Here is a 15,384-nt window from a genome sequence, read left to right as displayed (position 1 = left end):
TATCTTGCTACTTTAATAGATTATGAAATAAAACAAAGTGTCCATCAGGTGAACAAGCCCTAAGCCGCAGCAAGCTCTACGTATACATATCTTACATCATATTTGGTAATAAAAAATGTCTGTGACAAGCAACAGAAGACGGCGCCAGCACCATAAGCCTCATATGTACATATATTCTCAATCAGGTGGCACCAGCGAGTTGATCCAACACTGCCGCTCTCTCTGTGTCCCTCTGTCTCTAGTCTAGCTGTATGAAAGCGTCGATCTCGAAACATACAGCAGTAACCGACTTGAAGCCTTAGATATGCTTTTAAGTTACTGAAATCGTATTAAACTAAAAATTATTTTTACCATTTCCATAAAAATTGTTATAAAGCTTTAGTAAACTGAGTGCATAGGGCAAGTTTTCACAGCTAGAATTAGGTTATTTAATAAATAGATTATCCTACAGGAGTTTTTTCATATTCCATACATATGTACATATATCTCTATACGTATATTCTATGCATATCTTATCGATTCAAAGAAATCAATCAAAATCGATCGTAAGCTTCGTTATATAATGTCAACTATGTTGAACACATTTGCAGAGCAGAAACCACTAAATTTCCACATTTTAAATCCCATCAGCGAACCCTTATCACAGCATGAATTACAAAGTATCTGCGACTCGGAAACTTCCGCGTTGAGTCGTACTCGACTTCTAGTAATAATGCTTACATTAAAACAAGATATTGTAGGACTCGATAGATGCAGTCACAGATTTAAAAAATATAATATCGTTCATGTAACTAGTTCAATGTAGTTTCACAGAACTCAAAATGTTTCTTTAGAGAATAGAGACTATCAAATGGTTCAATCGAGAGTGCTCGACTAGGGAGTACCCGAACCATACCTAAATTCAGAGCTTACGTACTATACCCATATATATCGATTAATATAATCCACTTTAATCAAGATGTCGTTTGTTGCTATAATTACAGTTACTAAAAAAAATCGTGTAAAATCTTTTATAGTTTGTTATTGGTTTTTCTTTTTATTAATCACTTCTTAGGTCTAGTTTAGCTTTTTTTTTCTTTTTTTTCATATCAGTTTTCATTATTCTTTTTCTTTTTTTCTCATATATGTTCTAGAAAATATGATTTTTTTTTTATTTTATTTATTTTTTCTTGCATTTTTTGCTTTTCTTATTTTGTTTTTTTTTTTTTCTCTCATTGTTTTTATACACTTTTGGATGTTTGCTGGTATTTTGTTGCTGTTGTTGTTGTAGTTGTTATAGTTGTTGCTGTTGTTGTTTGTTCGTTAGCTTTGCTATTTCATTGTACAATAGTTGAATATATTTGCGGGCAAACATGCACAAACCAATATGCCCGCTTGTATATATCAGTGTAATATAGGGTGTGTATACAACGCATATTGTATATACTAATTATACATTATACAGATTTCCATATCAGTTGTCTCTTGTGTTCTATACATTGTTTCATTGTGTTGTTTTTGTTTTTGATTTTTTTTTAATTCTTTTTTCAGCTCTTCTTATATGCCAAAGTGCATATACGCTTAAGTTATATATGCTTGTATGTGGGCTATATATGCAGGTAGGACATGAACCGTAAAATAACAAAGAGTTGCATACAAAAAATATCATAGGAATACATGTATATCAATATATGTGTATATATGTTTCTAGGTAAGTTCTATATATATATATCTTTTTGTTCATAGTTTTCATTTTTTTTTTAAATTTCCTTATTTGATTCTCCTCTATATATTGCCTGGTATTCAGATGACAGCTCGAGCCTTGAAATTATTGTTACGTCATATTTGTAGATCCATGATCTATGCCTACGCAGCTATGAGCTATGGGTAGGGAGGCAGCAAAGGGAAGGGGTATACATGTGTGTGTGTGTGTGTGTGTTTGTATGTATTGTTAAGTAACTTGATACTCACTAAATGTAAGTACGATCGTATCGTATATATATATATATATACATATAATTTCAATTTCACGATTATACAATTTGTTTTCAACGGCTTTTCATATATCAGAAGACCAAGTTACCATTAAGTCGTCAGTTTTCTGTTTAATCTTTATAAATATGTATATTAGAACAACGCTTGTGTGTGTGTGTAGTTGTAGGTGTGTATGCGTGTGTATGTGTGTCTGTTTTTGCACCCTTACGCATATAGCACATATATCTTCAAATTGCCAAAGGCAAAAACAACTTTTATTCAGATTTGTTTTATATATATGATATATATATATGTATATAATCACAATTCATATCATGATTTGGGCTCAACGTAGCACTAGTGTGTGCGTGTGTGTGTGTGAGTATAGAACTGTTTTACGTTTGGGCCATATCCACAGATTTAATATATATATAACTAAATATATATACCTCAATCGTAGATTTGCTTACATCGTATTAGTGTGTGTGTGTGTGTGTTTGTAATTTTGTTTTTATAACTCTTAGTAATACAACAATTTATTAGTTTCAGCCAATTATCAGCATTCGGTTTGTCTTAGCCTAGGCATAGCATATGCACAGATATACTATGTGTGTGTGTATATATATATATATATACATATACATATATATATATATATCTTTGGTTGTGTTGGGCTTTCTTTTATAAAATTTTAATGTTTGTTATAGTTTTAGTAGGGGTAAAGATTTTTGCGTTTCAGCTCCATATCGAGATCGGCCAGCTGCTGCAGAAAGCCATCATTTGGTCGTATTTCACGGCGCATGCGCACCGTACGTATCGCGTCTACGGCGGACATTTTGCGGCAGATCATCAGATAAGCCAGGACACAGGTGGCCGAACGTGACATGCCCACCAGGCAGTGCACCAGGATTTTGCCTAAAAAGAGAGAGAACGAGACAGCGAGAGAGAGAGAGAGAGGAGAGTCTTAGTTAATTTGCATTGATTTCTTGCGCTTAGTTCCGCTACTCACCGCCGCTGCTGATGGCGCTATCTATGAATTTGGCTGCCACATAGAAGTAACGGGATATATCTGTCGTTGGCGCATCGATCATCGGGAAGCCCATATATCTAAAAAAGCAATCCTTATGTTGACGTCTGGACACACAACAACAACAACGACAACGACAATGGAGCACACAGAGTGAAGGATGAGAGATGCGTGCATGTGCGTGCGTGCATGTATGAACAGTGATGCATACATATATACAGAGAAAGTGTGCAGTGGAATAAATAAAAAGAGAAAAAGAAAATTTTGATTTTTTTTTTAAAATGGATTTTAAAATGATAAACCAAAGTGCCAAAGTCGATAGTTAGCAAAAAGAAATCGATAAGCTACTATGGCATAGCATGGCATGTTATGCGAGTCTACTCTACATTCTGATCATGATCTCACCTGACGCTGGGCATATCCCGATAGTAACTGTGTCCAGTGTCCACCTGGCCATAGCGACAGCCCTCCGCGGCATTCAGCACGTGTGTGATGCCCGCCAAGCGCAAATAGGTTTTGTTCTTGGCCGCCGCGCTAAGGAGGAGAAAAAAAGAGTATTAAGAGAGCTCACAGAGAGAGAGAGAGAGAGGGGAAGAGGGAGAGAGACTTACGCATCGCCTATGTAAATGCCCGGATAGACTTCATCACAGTCAACATCGTGTATGGCGCACTCGGCACGCCTCAGGCCCGGTAGTGTCCGGCAGGGTGCCATCGAGTAGTGCAGGACGCGCTGCAGCTGCCGTCCCGTTGTCTGTTCCGAGGTTTCCAGGCGGCTGGGCGACTGTAAGCAAACATGTGGGGATTACACTCAAAATCAGTTTAGCTTGCGTTAGTTATCATGCGAAGTTGAATGAGACTAAGCAGAGATTAGTCTCAATTGTTAGACTGTGTTAAGGATAAAGCGCAGTTCCCGATTTCGCATGAGTTTTATATAAATCTAAATCTGAAACTTTAAGAGAATTCGCCTTTCATTCAAAGAATTTGTGTTGAAAGCTTACGCAGATAGCAATTGAACAAGATTATACAATTATTTTATAATTTTAAATATATGTCTAATAGTTAAAAACAAAAACAAAAATGTACTGTAGCCAAAACAGATTTGAAATATATTGAGAAATTAAAATCAATTCAACTAGATATTTATATATATTTTTGTTTTTTAATCAGAAAAACTGTCTATAGCTAAACTATATAGGCCAAATACATTCCAACTGGACACTAGCTAGACGTTCTCATCTCTAGTAGGAGCTCGTAGTACAGTTATCTCAGCATGCATGTCATGCACATTTGTTCAGCAGATCTCAAGTATGATGAAGTATGATAGGCATAATTTGTGCTCATCTGGAGTCTGTAGTTTATTTATTTAGATATGTAAATTTGTGTGTGCTTTGGCAGCGAGCAGATTATTTATGGGCATCAAGTTCAGCTTGGGCCTTTGGGTCCCTTTGTGTGCCAGAGCAAAAGCTTGGCCAAGCAAATTGATGGCAGAGGCGAAGGTCGCGCCTGCTTCGAGCCGCCCTCGTCCTTGGCGCGTTGAGCTCGTTTGTCAATTTCAGGGACAGTCGCCAAAGTCAATGGGAAAAGTGAATGTGAAAGTTTTTTCCTTCTTTTCTCTTTCCCCATATATATGTATATGCATATTTATATAGATATATATTATATTTTTCCCATTCTGTTTTATTATTATTTTTTTTTTTAGTTTAGCTTTGCTTATCGGTTGTCTGCTTTGTCATAACATATTCAAATAAAATCAGCGACAGCCAGGCGCCCACAAGCAGCAGGCGGGGCGGTGCAGCAGGCGGGCCAGGAACTGTTAGTGACAGTTAAAGAAGCAAGAGAGAGAGAGAGAGAGAGAGAGGGAGAAGAGTGTGGAGGAGTGCGATTGGGGCTGGTCCACGTTTCGTATGAAAACTTTTACTTTTTGTCGTGGCATTCGACCCTGAGCAGAAGACAGACAGAAGCCAAAAGCAAAAGCGAAAATCATCAGAGCAAAAGTTCTTTCACTTTTCTGTTTGATTTTGATCTATTGTGACTGATCTTTGGCATACACATATACACGGCACGACAACACAATATATATATATATATACATATACATATGATATATATATTCTCTAATAGATAAATTTGCATATGTTAGACGCTTATTTATACACAACATTTGAACATTTTATATGTTCAGCTAGAAGATTTATGGCCAAGCAATAGCAATAGCTATGAGTCTATGGAATATTTATCTTCAGTTAGATGTGGCCAAGGCCTCTCTCTCTCTCTAAAAATATGTATGTATGTATATACTTAAATGTATACACATATTGATGTGTATAGCTTTTTTGTTGTTGGCAAAATGTAGTTGCAAGCATCTTAATGGGAATTTGTTTAGTTGGCTAAAGCAAGTGTGTTGCACACACAAACACACAAACACACACACACACACACGCACATGTATGCACATAACGAACGACATTTCACAACACTGGACAGCATGCTTTGCGCTATGGATCGCAGGCAAAAACAAACCTGATAATAGTGCGGACTATATCTATCGCCAATGCTGCTGCTGTATCTGTCGGTGAGTAGCTGCAAAACAATCGATGAAGATCAAGAGTAAAACACAAATCAAAACCAATCAAAATAGTCTAAAAAATTAATAATAGTCAGGGTAACGTTTATATAAATGGGATAGGGCTTACAAAAGAAAAATATTTGTATATCTTAAATAGTATAATGGAGAAAATATATATCCATGATGAATTACAAAAAATAAGATAGTGTTGATAAGCGCATAAAAGTTAAGATATAGTATATGGGAGATCCTAAAAGATAAATATTTATAGATCTTTGTCCTTATATAGTAATATGAATATGAATTGAATTATATGAAAATAAATTTGGATAGCTACAAAACGTTTAAGTAGCAGTACTGATAGCTTTTTAAATGGATTTGAGTATATTGTAGCTAAAATATAAATTTCTTTCTATATGATCTTTTTTTTTTTTTTTTTTTTTTTTTTTTTGCTTAATGATTTTTCTGAATGAATTTTAAATATAAATATTTTAAATATTCAAATAATAATATCGAAAAGGCATAGTGGTTGGGGAGTAACACGATAAGAGAATGTTTTTACATCCTATTACTCATATTATTTAATATATTAACATTTTTTATATATACCCTAAAATGTATATATTTTGTATTTACTTTTTGTTTGTCTGATATAGAGCAAACACAAATTGGATAAACACTTATAAAAGCATTTAAAACGTGAGATAGTTGGAGGAATACTTAATAAGATTAGAAAAAGTTCGGACTCTTGCAAAATGTTTTACTTTTAATATAAATGGTAAATTAAATTCATTTATCATTTCTAATATTCTTACATTTCACTAAATTTTCAAATAAAAGAAATTATTTAATTTTATAACTACAAAAAAAAAATAAAAATAAAATAAAATAAATTATAATATAGAATTTTTGTATTTATAATATTATAAATTATCGTAAATGAAATTTAATTATTATTTTTAATTTTCTTACATTTTATTAAATTTTCAAATAAAAGAAATTATATATTTTTATAGTTTGAAAACAATAAATTATAATATTAAAGGATTTTTTTAATTTATAATATTATAAATTATGGCAAATTAAATTTATTAATTTTTATCATTTTCGTACATTTTATTAAATTATCAAATAAAAGAAAATATATTTTTATAATTTGAAAACAATAAATTATAATATTATAGGACCTTTTAATTTGTAATACCCATAATTGCATATACATATTTTATTTTTATTTTACATTTAATTATAAAATAAAATAAATATATAATTTTTCTTTTTTTATAAATAATATTATAATTATACAAATAAAAAATAATTTTATTTTATAGCAATTTAAAAGCAATAAATATAATATTTTTAAGACTTTTGAATATAGTGAATAAAATAATAATTTATTTCTCCGATTAGCTCACATAAGTAGTTAGGTAAGCTCACTTCAAACACAGTTTGTAAATCAAAAAAAAAATTATAAACGGATTTCAAATTTGATTCAGCTATAGAGTTAAAAGAAAACTGAAGAGTGACAAGCGCAGCTAAATTTAGCACAGAAATACATTAATCTTGATCAATGAGCATTACGAATACAGCGCAAATTCTATAATTTATAGCTATAATTAGAGGCAAAATAACACGAAAGCCGCAAAAATAAACAGATATTTCTGAAGTATTCTTCGCGCATATTAAATGTGATGAATATCCAAGTACGTAACGCCCACCCACAGAGTAGTCTAGTAATAGCTAAATTTAAGTCAATTTCGTATAGATCATATATATATAATATAGATAGAAAATGTTTCGCTGTGGCCAATTTGCAGGTGGTTGAGCGAAAGAGTTGGCTGTGGCTGCTGTTGCCAGGAAGATGAGAGAAGACCAAAGGCATTCCTTGCCTTCAGGTGTGCTGAGAGAGAGGTGTGCAACGCGTTGGCGTTGGCGTTGCCGTTGGCTTTGCTTTTTGGCCAACGCCGACGCCTTGACCTTGTTACGGTAAACACAAACAACATGATATATACATACACATATACACCTACATATATATAATGTCTAAAAATACACGCAAATCGCACAGCACTGAACATTTTCGACACATTCTTTCGAGTGCTTGGAAAAATTATCAAAAGTCGAAAAATTGTGCTATTCATTCAATGATTTGATTTCTTTGTTCTGCCACAACATGAGTCATTGAGGCTGGGGGGTGGGGGCGGCTGCTGGGACTGAGGTCGTTTGCTTGCCAAGGCAATTAGCTGGATTTAGTCAGTGCTTAAGAGACAAATGGAAACCCAATCAACATTGTGTCTTCTCACTCAATCGAATCACGTATATTTAGAATTTCGTTTTCGTATTTTCTGTACAATTTTATTGGCACAGCGCCGCGAGCCCAGTGTCTATGCAAGGTGTCGCTTTTAATAGACACACCTGTGTGCGTGTGTGTGTGTGTGGCATAGTTGATTGCTGTCGCAAATTGAGATACTTACAACAACAAGGCGACACGTGCATGGCCACATTGTTGCATCTATTAGTCAGTGGGTCGCCGTGCCGCCATATCGATGTGGGTTAGCATTTAACCCAAGTCTGACATCATTCCGACACCGTGCACATCCTGCACACCAGCCAGAAAGTGTGTCAGGTCGGGTCAAGCGTTGACCACTTGCTCAACTGCTGCAACTGCAAACTGTTGCAACGCTCTGGGGAGGCCAACACTAGACACCAGGCACCTGGCCTGGCCTGGCCTAGCCCGGCCCCATCAATCCAAACGAGTTTTATGGTAGGGCCAACCCCGTGCCAACATCACTGAGATTGCACTGCAAAGCTAACGAACAGGTCCTTTGGACTATCCTGAGCATTGGAGCCTGGACTGAGCATTTTTATGGTCGCGGCTACTAAGCGACTCTAAAACTAGAAAGTAATTTCCTGACATTCCCTTGAGTGGCCTATAACACTCGTAGTGCTGGGTAGTGCTGCTAGATAGAGCATTCATATTAGAGTAGAGGCAGTTTATAATGAAAATCGGAAGAGAAAGGAAGTACGAGTGAGAGAGAGATAGAGGGAAAGAAAGTGAGAATGAAAGAGAGAAGGAGATATCAGCTCAGTTTTGAGTTTGAGGAAACATCTGGTATTTCGAGTCGAATACGAATCAGCACCCAATGGATCTACAATTAACAAGCTATTGCTTGATACATATATATTTATATACAATATATGTATATATGTATATAAAGCTTATACATAAAATTCTCGTATATATCTACAAATTATATACAAATTTATTCATTTATGATTTCTTACAATACTCCAACTATATTCCGCATTTATATTTTAAAAGCTTTTTAAATTGAACTATAAATTAGCTCGCACTTGACATATACAAGCGAGCTAATTTACCATATAATCATCAACCAGATAGCTGTTCCACTTTTCAAAACAATTTGAATGAATCTTATACATATGTGAATATATATGTACAAGTATTAAATTTATATGTATATATAAATATATATATATTTGTAGCATTCGTATATACGTGACTATAATTGGCTCATTTCATTTACTGTTGGCCTTATTTCACATAGAATGGGAAATTCTCAAAAAAGATTTTTCAAAATTCTTAAATAAGTGTGAAAATTCGCTCGGCATGCTGAAAAGCCAGGCGCATACTATATTGAAACATCTAGCTATGGACGAATGGCATTAGCCTAATAATTCGAAAAGTGGGCTAGAATTGCTCAGTGAGAAGAACAGAGAGAGAAAAAGAGAGAGAGAAAATAAATAACGAATTATATTACGTACATTAAACTAACTGCAATCTAGTGCGCTACAGTGGGCTAATTATCTATTTTATTGCTAAAAGTCGCATTGCCATAAAATATTTTCCTGACTCAAACTGCGATTCAGGCAAAGTGTTTTACATATTTTAATGTAGATATAAATTAATTTTTGGCAAACTTTAACAGTTTTTAGCCCACAGTGCAGCGTCATAGCTGAAAGCAACAAGAAAAGGACATTCGAAAATGCATTGACATGCAAGCTTGCAGACAAATTTATTGATTAAACAGGCCGTCCGAAGACGAGCCAAAGGCAATAAATATTAAATATATAAACAAACACAAAGGCAATGGAAATTATTAAAAATTTGCCCAGATTTGTTAATGCGCCGCGTCAAGCGACATCACGTGCTGCGGGCAGGGAATCAGCCGCCAAAAGTTGGCAGCTATAAAAATTTGTGTCGCTCATTTGCTCAATGAGTCAGCGACACGAAAAAAATGTGAAAAACTTGATGAAAATTGTGCAAATTTAATGCGCAGCAGTATTTAATTTTTTTTTTTTTTTTTAATTTGCCATTTAAGGTGTGCACGCGGCTCAGGCAGAGGAGAGAGGGGCTACAGTGGGGGCACAGAGGGAACAGCTCATCAAATTATCTACTATTTGTTGTTAAGCAAGTTATTTGTCGTCGTTGTTGTTGTTGTTGTTGTAGTTGCCATTGTTAAACAATCTGTGCATAAAATGCATTGATCAAGGCCAATAGGGCGCCCCAAATGGGGAGCGCTCGAAATGTGACGTTGAAATGATTGAATGGCTGCAGCTAGAGATGAGCACGTGACACGTGAGTGAATTTAGCCAATGAATTATACAAGACAGCTGAGCTATTGACAGGTAATACAAATACCAATATACAATCAGGGATTGTTCTCTCTGATTGATGGATATTGTATGCTAATAAAGCATTTACATCGAGAGCAGTTTGAAAATTTGCTGACAAATATAAATTTCATTTCAACTCAAATTTGGTAAACTTTTTATGTACATATATTTTTTAGTGGCTTGAAAATCATTTTTAGATTTTTTTATTTATTTATTTATTTTTTTTGGATACAAAAAATTGTACTAATATAGCATATTTATTTTTAAATGTATATATTAATATTTAATAGCATATATTCATTTTTTAATTTTTTTTAATTACATTTTTGTATAAATATTAGTTTTTGTCTAATTTATTTAAATCAATATATACATTATTTTATTATGTTTTTTTTACGACACAAATTTATTAATTGTATAATATAAACTATTTTTCCTTTAATAATTGAAAACCATTCATAATTTTTATTTTTTTTAATTGATTTACATTAATTGATCAGTTGCTTGTACAATTTTTCTAAGAGAAATGCTTTTAATTATTAAATATAAATTTCTGAAATTCTTAAATTTTATAGAATTCATGGTTTCATCAGATTTATGAATAATAGCTTTTAAAAAAATATAAAACTAGATTTCACACTAATTTTATTCGTTTTCAAAAATGCTGAGCTCAAATCGATGTGAATGCCATAGACATAAGAAATCTTAAGTATTTCGATAATTAGCGTACTCGAAACACTCTGAATACATTTTGAATGCCAAGACACTGTAATAGGCAACTCTATCTTGAGCATTTGAGTGCTTCAAGTACCCGAAATACTTTATAGAATACACAATGTGAATATCTGATAGACATGATAGATGCCTTTGACATCTTTGTGAGCATTTGAATGCTTCGAGTATTTTGAATACAATGAGTAGCTGTGGCTTGGGAAATTACTTGTAGAACCTTGAATGAATACGAATTACCTTTATAGAGCTATCGATGGCTGACTCTGTATGTGTGTGTGTCTAACTAACTGATTACATTTTTGGTGATAATTGTTGGTCTTTTCTTGTTATTTTTATTTGTATTATTATTATTATTACTATTTCAATTAGACAATAGCTTAGGCAATAACAATAGCGACAACAATTCGCTTTTAAGTGCCCGCTCGACAGTTTGCCTTTCGCTTTTGCTCAATGAGGCGCAACAGCTGCCAATCGACGACCGTTGGCGATGCTACACGCCCACATTGAGCGCCCACATGATTGTTATAGGCATATAGGCCATATATAGGCAGATATACAATGCTATATATGTACGTATATAGATAGATAGATGTTTATGTATGTATATATAGAACATACTGCCAGTCCGGAGATGTACAACGGCTCTATCGATCGTTCAATTAGCGCGCTCAGCGCCTGACACTGAACCAAGCCAGTCCAACAACAATGCCAACAACAACAACAACAAGAATAACAACAACAACAACAACAACAATAACAACATTGACAAGCAGCACTGACATTGACATTTCAGCCAAAGCGATTGGGCTTTACACATACATATACATATGTACATATATCTGTGTGTATATTTATATGTATATATAATGGGTTTTTTCTTCCACATTTTTTCTATGTGTTTTGGATGCCTTTTTAATGCACATTACACGGAAGCAGCCAGCGGCTGCCCAATTAAGTGCACGCCCCTGTAAAAGGTGGGGCACCGCGGCCCCTCCGGCCTGGCAGAAATCTTCATTCGCTTCGCTGGCCAACGAAACGCAAATTCTGATTTCGTCTGCTCCCGCGCTCAATTTAATTAATTTTGCATTCGGCTGCCTCTTTTATTTTCAAGTTCAATAGCTGCGACTCCAAGTCGACGCCAAAATGTTTGATTCACGCTGTGTCAGTGCGTAAGAGAGAGAGAGAGAGAGAGAGAGAGAGAGAGAGAGAGTATGTGTGTGTGTGTTGGATTAGCCTTATTCGGCTGCCTTCTGCCTTCTCCTTCGCTCTCTGGTAATAGAAATTTTCTGCTTTTTTACAGCAATTTTCGTTTGTAATTAAGTTAATTGGCCCACGCGACGTATGAGTAATCTGCTTAGGCTTAGCCCCAAAAGCCTATTACATATATCCGTTTCTCCTCCTTTTATTTTTTTGGTTTTTTTTTTTTTGTTTTTGGGTCAGCTCACAATAGCTGCAGTGGCTATAATGCAGCCAAGACCCAGGCCGGCCGTGCCAAGTGAGCTGTCAAAATTGGCAGAGTAATTGAATAACACATTGCCCCACATCCAGCCACATGGAGTAGCTGAGATTGCTTTCAGGTAAGCATTTTTGCCACGACACAACATTTTGAACAGTTTCTATGCACATGTGTATAAAGATATACAAATTGATAAACATAGATATACAAAATTTATACTATATGCAGTTAAGCTCTTTATGAGTATATTAAAACCGAAAGACTAGAAGTCCAAGTGATGCTATAACTATGCTAGACTAGGGCAATCCTCGTCGCCAAAGATGGAATATTTCTGAGCTATATTTCACTTTCGAGGTATTCAATTAGAATTGGCATTAGCTATTGCTCTTGGATATGCCAAAAGAGCTGAAGCTGCATATCGATTTTGATTTGTTTACGATAAAATGGGAAAAAACAATCGATGATTCGAAATGAAATCGAGCTATATATATGTACAGCATCCGGCGAGCTCTGCATATAAAATTTTCCATTTCTTATAGACTTTGAGCTCACTATATTTATATTGTTTAAAGGGAAACGAAACTCAGGTCAGACAGAACAGCGAACGAATAAGAGGAGAGATCTTAAATGCCTCAAGTTTAAACCATGATTAAAAATATATGTACATATATCATTTATCTAGTATATACATATGTTATTAAGAATAATGTAGTTTAACTTCTTATTGTTTAAAAAAATTTGTTTAAGCAAATTTGATCTTAATTAATTTTCGGAATTTTTAATCTTAAATAAAACAATATAAATATATTAAACTTCATCAATTTATAACTTAAAATTCTCAGATATTTACATATACACATATATATCATATACATATATATCTAATAAAATATTCTTTATGAGATTGATAGGGTCTTCAAGGCTCTAAACGAAGTTCAAAACACTTTCTGAGAGCAACCCACACACATACACATATACACACATACAAGTCTATCACCGAAAAACTTCATTTCAAATACTAAATAAATTCTAAATATATTAGATATAAATCGATTCTTAGGTTGAGCTCTCAGCTTGATTTCTGATTAAAGTTTGAGCTAATTTCAAAGTAAATAAATATTAATTTACTACTGAAACAGATTCAGTCGAATTCATATTTATTGTTATGAGAGCTAGGCAGGTAACTGAAAAAATACTGTAAACAAAACGCTAGAACAATAAATTGAGAAAAATAAAATGGAAATGGAAATTAAAATGAAAATGAAATTTCAAACTTTTGGCAAGTTTCAAATGCAATGGAAATGTTAGTATTAGCTGCAAATGCTAACGACGTACATATATATAAAAAATATATATATATATGTATATATATGCATAATCTATGCATGTGTGTGCGTGCGTCTGTGTGTGTGTGTGTGTGTGTCAAGCATTGTGGTAAAGGCACTTGAACTTTGCATTTGCATTTGAGAGGCCTTGCCTGACTGAGAGGGCGAAAGGGTTGTGCAGCACACGTTTGATGGCCTGGGTGTGTGCCAAGGCTCTGCATAGAAGGTAGTGGCTGCTGCCAGCTGGAAAATGGTACACACAAACAAACAAACAAACACACACACATTTATGTATATATTTATGCAGTTTATATACAGGTGAAGTGGGCAACGGTTATGTGGAAATGGCCTTTGCCTTTGCAACAACCAACACAGCCTCCAAATTGGGTCAGCCACAATGAATGTGTGTGCGCTCAAGGTCATCCTGCAGCTGAGGCTGAGCACTCAAATTGACGCTGCAGCAGACTCCTAATCATGGCCAGAGTTGTGCACTATTGTCTGGCATTTTTCGGGAGAACAGGCTGCACTTGAATTTCTAAATGTTTTGCATTGAAATTTACTTACCGCATATCTCCATGACATCTTAGTAAATTGCTCTGTGTTTGTGTGTGTGTGTGTGTGTGTTTGGGGGTGTGTGGATGTGCGGATGTGCGTTGGCCTCCTTGTTAGCTGCCTCGTTGCCTATTCCTGCTGCTCCTGCGGCTCCTGCTGCTCCTGCTGTTGGTCCTGTTTCCTGGTCGGCGCGTCGTTCGTTGCTCCCGCTGCGCGTTGCTGTGGCTACCTTCCGCTGTTTGTTTGTGTTCAGGTGTTGAGTAAATATAAATAATAGATGATTATCGTTAACAGCAACAGCAACAGCAACAGCAACAGTCAGCACTCGCTTCGAATGACAACAAATCAATGTACTATTCGATGCACACACTCGAAAAAAATTAATAAAACTATTGAAATGGACCAAAACGCACCTTAACGAAAACACACGTCTCGGACTCTTATAGATATATATATGAAAATAAATATATATATATATATATATGTGTGTTATATATGTATATATGTTTGCGTGTGTTTGCCAAATTCGAAATGAACAACTCAATTAAATAGTAAATATATTATACTTTTAATTTCAATTTAATTTCTTATTTATATATATATATATATGTATATATGTATATGTATATATTATATATATACATATATACACATATATATATATAGCGGTCTGTATTTCTCTCGAAGTCTTCTAGCAGCGTTCAGTTCTCGGTTTTATTTATTTTTTGCGTTCTGGCGACGGACTTTTTGCGACTGATTTGCAAAGCGGCTTTCGCTTTGGGGTTGGTTTTTGTAGGCGTCCAAAAGCTCCATTCGGGCCACCTCTGGCCCGAGCGTCGGTGACGTAGACGATGAGCTTTTTGCCGACGCGATTTGGCTTTGCTGACTGCACGTGGTGACGCGGACGGACCCTACACACACACACACACACAGAGAAAGAGAGGAACACTGATATAGTGAGAGGGAGGCAGGCACACCCACATGCTGAAGAGAGCCGCCCACTTACGCATATGTAAATATTTTGAAGCGAGTATTCTAGTAATGTATTTGTTTTGCTCGCTAATGAGAGAGCAAATGCCTCTGAGTGAATGGCAGAGAGAGAGAGAGAGAGAGAGAGAGGAGGCCTGGCAGAGGG

At 34.9% G+C, this 15,384-nt stretch overlaps 1 protein-coding gene across 10 annotated transcripts; it reads right to left on the bottom strand.

The window, feature by feature from the left end:
* Nucleotides 1–1,008: 1,008 nt before the first annotated feature.
* Nucleotides 1,009–15,029, bottom strand: LOC108620101 (dual specificity protein phosphatase 3). 10 transcript variants are annotated; one of them, XM_089473181.1, is made up of 8 exons: nt 14,816–15,029; nt 14,663–14,688; nt 14,262–14,577; nt 5,501–5,560; nt 3,592–3,761; nt 3,386–3,514; nt 2,963–3,087; nt 1,009–2,868 (listed from the first exon to the last, which is right to left on the bottom strand). In XM_089473181.1, exons 3-8 carry the CDS (start codon nt 14,277–14,279, stop codon nt 2,663–2,665), a joined length of 708 nt encoding a protein of 235 aa, XP_089329307.1. In that variant the 5' UTR covers nt 14,280–14,577; nt 14,663–14,688; nt 14,816–15,029; the 3' UTR covers nt 1,009–2,662. The 10 variants fall into 10 exon arrangements, with proteins under 10 accessions (XP_089329307.1, XP_089329306.1, XP_089329310.1 ...); XM_089473180.1 differs by having other exon boundaries at nt 14,262–14,484; XM_089473184.1 differs by having other exon boundaries at nt 14,262–14,484; nt 14,900–15,017.
* Between the last annotated feature and the right edge of the window lie 355 nt (nt 15,030–15,384).

The sequence above is a fragment of the Drosophila arizonae genome, chromosome X, assembly GCF_054131065.1.
Source record: "Drosophila arizonae isolate 15081-1271.41 chromosome X, UAZ_ARI_1.0, whole genome shotgun sequence".
In the NCBI taxonomy this organism is placed as follows: Eukaryota; Metazoa; Arthropoda; class Insecta; order Diptera; family Drosophilidae; genus Drosophila; species Drosophila arizonae.
Note: the sequence above shows the minus strand (reverse complement) of the source record. Positions and strands in the feature narration are given on the sequence as shown.

Coding starts and splice junctions, on each gene's coding strand:
- LOC108620101 (XM_089473179.1), bottom strand. Junction 3,515..3,591: donor GGCATTTACATAGGCGATGC/GTAAGTCTCTCT, acceptor TCTCCTCCTTAG/CGCGGCGGCCAAGAACAAAA. Junction 3,088..3,385: donor CGGGATATGCCCAGCGTCAG/GTGAGATCATGA, acceptor TTGTGTGTCCAG/ACGTCAACATAAGGATTGCT.